Source organism: Coptis chinensis, chromosome 8 (assembly GCF_015680905.1).
Source record: "Coptis chinensis isolate HL-2020 chromosome 8, ASM1568090v1, whole genome shotgun sequence".
NCBI classification, from domain to species: Eukaryota; Viridiplantae; Streptophyta; class Magnoliopsida; order Ranunculales; family Ranunculaceae; genus Coptis; species Coptis chinensis.
In genome coordinates, this window is record NC_141463.1 from 38,547,181 (window position 1) to 38,552,489 (window position 5,309).

The 5,309-nt window shown below is 35.3% G+C and overlaps 2 protein-coding genes across 2 annotated transcripts; both read right to left on the minus strand.

Annotated features, from left to right (window-relative positions):
- Window positions 1–809: 809 nt before the first annotated feature.
- On the minus strand, window positions 810–1,529 carry LOC147481414 (protein FAR1-RELATED SEQUENCE 7-like). The gene is made up of 2 exons (XM_086578926.1): window positions 1,136–1,529; window positions 810–1,054 (listed from the first exon to the last, which is right to left on the minus strand). The coding sequence occupies exons 1-2, from the start codon at window positions 1,527–1,529 to the stop codon at window positions 810–812; spliced, it is 639 nt and encodes a 212-aa protein (XP_086435052.1).
- Window positions 1,530–2,105: 576 nt separating this feature from the next.
- On the minus strand, window positions 2,106–3,074 carry LOC147481415 (protein FAR1-RELATED SEQUENCE 5-like). Its single transcript, XM_086578927.1, has one exon. The coding sequence runs from the start codon at window positions 3,072–3,074 to the stop codon at window positions 2,106–2,108; it is 969 nt and encodes a 322-aa protein (XP_086435053.1).
- Between the last annotated feature and the right edge of the window lie 2,235 nt (window positions 3,075–5,309).

A 5,309-nucleotide genomic window follows, 5' to 3' on the forward strand; every position in this document is an offset into this window, starting at 1 on the left:
ATAGTGCCCCATTCCTTCTCTTCGTCAGAAAAAAAAAAAACTCTTTTTCTCAACTTATTTTCTCTTGTTAATTCAATTAGATACCATTATACCAATAAAAAAATAATTAAACAAGAGTGCCTTTCTCCTGTCTCGTTCTATTTTCTCTCTTTTAGTGTTTCGGCGAATGCACGTGAAACAAGGATTTGGGTGCTATGAACGGAATCAAAGATGAATTTGGTTGTTGCTCAAGACAGAGAACTTGTAAATCTACGTTTAAGGGTTGATGAGCTAAAACCTTGCGACTGTTTATATTTAACAAAAGAATCTAAAGCTCTTGTAAATTTGGGGTGTTGTTTTTCTTAAAATTTTGTATTTTTGGTGGTGAGATTATGCCAATTTTTGTACGGGCAAAATGTGTTTGACAAATTGTCATTTGCTTCAATTAATATGAAAGGTTATGTTGGAAGTATTACGTTTGACTATTGTTTTAGTTGTCATCTACGACCTCATTTGTAGTATGTTGCATTACATTTTTGTTGGCAACTTGGCACAACGTTGGTATGGAAACCATTGTATACGGCATACTTTCTCACACTAGCAGCCAACACTGTCCATCAACTACATTTTTCTCATTGTAATGTTTTGCTCTGAAGGAGGCAATGAAAGAGATTGCTCCAAATACACGTCTACTTTACTGTAATGGAAAACAAGGCAAGCTAAAAACAATTCAAATTACTTGACAACTGCAGTTACAAGATAGATAAAAATGATTTAACGACCTGGAGCATTCATCTTAGAAACTCGCCACTAGAAATTACAAGAAAAAATCACCCATTGATGTGCCTCGCTGATTCAACTTTGAATTTTTTTGAAGAAGGATTTTGAGGACAATTGTGACTATCATGATCAGCATATGAGTTACAATAACGACACTTTCTTTTATTCTTACTTCCTGCTGCTTCTATAAGATGCACATATCTACCATGTTTTCCTCTTGCACAATCTTTCTTTCTACCTTTAGTTTGTGATACATTAGGATCTAAAATCGGTTGAGGTGAAGAACAATCATCCCCTGAATCACATGGAACAATTGATTCGCTTGAAACATCTTCCTCAACAACTTTATCAGGAATGATTTATGAAATTTTTGTACCAAGTTCTCTTAAACCATCCAAGAACACTTTGTAGCTTGCCGGAGTTTGGGAGGCCACACACGCCCATTTAGTGGCTTCTTGGCACAAGTAACTAAGGTTCATAACATCAACTTGTTCTTGGCAAAGAGACCCTTCCTTGTCACCCATCCTAAATCGGTTAGCCCCTTTCAACCATCTTTCATTAATGAAACATTTTGGAATTTTATAGACATCAAGTTTGGATAACACCTTAAGTATGCGGGCACAGGGTATTCCAACAAACTCATAAAGATGACACTCACAAGCTCCTTCACACATCTGTTGATTCCATTTCACAATCCAATGCTCACCTTCTTCATTGGTCTTGCTACGGATGAATTTCACATCATATGTCATTAACTCACTAGATACCATGCTAGCTTTATATAACTCAACATTAAAGAACTGAGTCCTAAACTTTTCAAACATTTTTCTTGTATATATCTTCGCCCCATGTTTTAAAATGAAGCTTCTCCCAATGATAATGCGATTCTTCTGTTCAGATTCAAAATCCTCATTTCTCTCTTTTACTTCGTAGTCTTCAAGGCTTGTTCATACTTTTGAACAAAATCCATTAAATTGGTTGTACAATTGATATGGTCTTTAAAGAAATCGTTGACTCCCTCACTACGACCAGTAGTGTTCAAACCAGCAAAGAAAGTAGTTCGATTGTACACAGGTACCCACACCTCACGATCTTCATATAATCCCGTGAGCCAAGAATTTTCACTTAACTCATACTTTTCAATCAATGTGTCCCACCTTCTCTTGAAATCCTCAATTCTGATAGTAAATCGTATATCTTTTTTCACCGTTCTTTTGAAACTTAACTTTTTATAGTACAGCTGGCCTAACTTTTCTCCAAACTTCCTTTTGATATGCTAATAGCATAACTTATGGCGTGTAGTTGGGAAAACTTTAGGAACTGCAGCTCTCATAGCTAGATCTGAGTCAGTAATTAATGAAACTAGATCCCTTCCCTCCATTGTATTTTTCCAAGTCTAAAATAGCCATAATTAAAAAACTTTCTTTTGTCTTATCCTGTAACAATCCACATCCAAATTGGATTGTTTGAAAGTGGTGATTCACACCGGTGAATGGTGCAAACGGCATATTATACTTGTTAGTCTTGTAAGTGGTATCAAACAAGACTACATCTCCAAACTGTTCATATGACATACGTGACCTAGCATCAACCCAAAAAAAATTTACTACTCTCCCTTCTGTATCACATTGCATCGCATAGTAAAACTGAGGATTCTCAACCTGTCTTCTTTGAAAGTGGTTAAAGACCCACTGAGCATCCCCAATATCAATTTTTTGTCTTATGTCACGAAGGTGATTCCAACATCTACAGTCATTGAAACCAATCACATCACCTCCAAAAATATCTTTGACTTTGTTTATTTGTAGGTTTGCATCACGAAAACGTTCCACCATTCCCTTCATTCCCTTCACTGCGTCAGGCATGTTTCGGTTTGACTTGAGGAGCACTCTTTTTGAGGGTGAGACAAAGGTGTGATTGTGTTCATCACAAAATTGTCCAATCTCCCACTTCATTGTAGTTTGACCAAGCTTTACATACATTTGAGCTTTGCATTCCCTTCTCTGGGTTGACGTATTCAAACGCGGTTTATCCACATCTTCATTTATTTTTTTCTTGTGAGACCCAAAATGCGAGCAAACAAAAGAGATATTTGTCACTTTATCACAATGCCTCCAGCCTTTGTTAGATGATCTCGTAATGGTAGAAAAACCTTTGCTTACAACATACCTCTCGTAATACATTTTAGCTTCATGACTTGAACAAAAAATCATCCCTACATAGGGTGTCTCTATGCCATCATGGGATCTTTTACTTTCTTCTACTCCAACATAGTGCCTTGTAAACTCAAACTCGTCCATATGTGACTCTTCCATTTATCACAGCACCTATAATATATATATCATTCATTTGTATTCATGGTCATGGATGATAAGAAAGTGATCAACAAAACATAAAATATTCATGAACTTTCGACAAGAATTACAAAAATAGTTAAAAAGAATGAGTTTGTAGATACAAAAAGCAAAACAAAGTTACTATTTTTCAGCTTTTTGAGGTGTTTCGAGAAAAGCATACCTTTTTTTTCGTTGAACTCTGTATATATCGTCGTCGAAATCCTTGTTAAGTTGTTGGTCACAATGCCCACTTCACAGGGGAGATAATAAGTTCAAGAGGGGGGAGATAAATCTGGTTTGTTAAGATTATTATTAATAGTACGTTTAATCCGTATGAGATAAGAAAGGAAAAAAATAAGAGATTATTAGAATAGTACGTTTAACTCGGCCTTCCTTTGTTATTTTCCGGCGAAGATCAAAGTGAAAGGAGAAAGAAAAATTAATGGAGTGTAATACGTGGGTTACTTTTCTTTTTATTCGGCTTGGCTCAAGCCATGTCTTTTAACAACTTAAACACTAATAATAGCTGCCAACTCACCTCTTTATGAACCATTAGATCTAGCATGTTGTATGGTGTAGATCTGTTGTAAAACGATTGTACAAAAGTTATTGTATATGGAACCCACCTATATATGGGTCAGGTTAGCTAGACAGCCATTTCGTAAACAGAAAAAAAAAACAGCCAAATTTGGGCCGTTGGATTACAAAAAAATCAAACGCCTATATCTAAACACCGAAAAATCAAATTACGAAGGGTTTCTATTGCTCTCTCCAAGCAAGACATAAACTCTGGATTTGAATTTGTTCCAGAATTATCGATGAATTTTTTTTTGATGTCGATGAAAATCCTTTTGTACCATCCTATGGCGGAGTTGCATGGAGAGAGTGGGTTGAAGGAATGGATTACCGCTATAGTTAAGATGGAAGTGAATGGGGATGGTGGTAATGATGTGCATTTTGAAGTGCTTCAGTTGAGTGATGTGTGTTAGGTTGTTTAAAGAAGGGTGGTTTGAGACTAATGTTGGGGAAGCAAGGGTTTGATCCAAAGCTATCGAGGATGAAGAAGGAGGTTGTTATTGGGTCTAAGGATGTTAAGGAAGTTGATAATGATTTTTTCTTGGTTGTTGTTAAGATATTGGATCATCAGGTTTGCTATTACTTTATGTTCGTTGTTTTAATGTTTTTCACTTATCATGTTTTGCACTCATGTTATATAGTATCTGTTAAATACAATTGCTTTTTTTTTTTGTTAGATTTAATTTTGAAGTAAAAGTTTATTTTAGGGTAATTGACACACCGTTACTGAGGTTTACAGAGATTATATTTATGTAGATGTAGAAATCAATGTAAAAGTTAGTAGCATAATAACTTTTTGATTGATTCTAGTACATTTCATACTGTAAACTTCACCAATCACACAAGTTGCAGTAGTCTTCTTTTTTTACAACTTACATTGACACGGGTAACGTGTGTCGGTGTCCGACACAGGTACGGGTACATAGTGTCAGACACGACGACGTATATGACATAGGACACGGCAACGTATCTATTTAAAAAGAAAACAATTACTATTAATTAGTTACACAACTAATTCTTGGTTCAAAACCTTACACAACGCCTCCTTGCATATCATGGAGTTGTAACTATGTCAATAGATTTTGCTCTTAGTATTTTAGGTTTTAAGAGAAGCGCTAGCCTAAAATCGTATGCATAACGTGTATGTGTTAATCTCCCCCCGGTGAAGAGCCCATCCCCGAGGGTTGAAATTGAGAATCTTCTTTACGGTTCTAATCTTATTATAATAATTTATCATAAAGACCTTGAGGGTGGAGGGGGTAGAAATACATGATGCCCTTCTTTTCCTATATGGTAGAGTATGCGATAGTGACGGACCAAACACATGAACCGTAAATTGGTGAAGTTTACAGTATGAAATGTACTAGAATCAATCAAAAAGTTATTATGCTACTAACTTTTACATTGATTTCTACATCTATATAAATATAATCTCTGTAAACCCCAGTAATGGTGTGTCAATTACCCTAAAATAAACTTTTACTTCAAAATTAAATCTAACAAAAAAAAAAAAGCAATTGTTAACAGATACTATATAACATGAGTGCAAAACATGATAAGTGAAAAACATTAAAACAACGAACATAAAGTAATAGCGAACCTGATGATCCAATATCTTAACAACAACCAAGAAAAAAT

What these genes read in the sequence shown, in the direction of transcription:
- LOC147481414 (XM_086578926.1), bottom strand. Translation starts at nt 1,529, where the DNA reads ATGGTATCTAGTGAGTTAATGACATATGATGTGAAATTCATCCGTAGC. An exon ending in GGATGGTTTAAGAGAACTTG is followed by an intron (nt 1,055 to 1,135) that starts GTACAAAAATTT and finishes CATGTGATTCAG; the next exon opens with GGGATGATTGTTCTTCACCT.
- LOC147481415 (XM_086578927.1), bottom strand. Translation starts at nt 3,074, where the DNA reads ATGGAAGAGTCACATATGGACGAGTTTGAGTTTACAAGGCACTATGTT.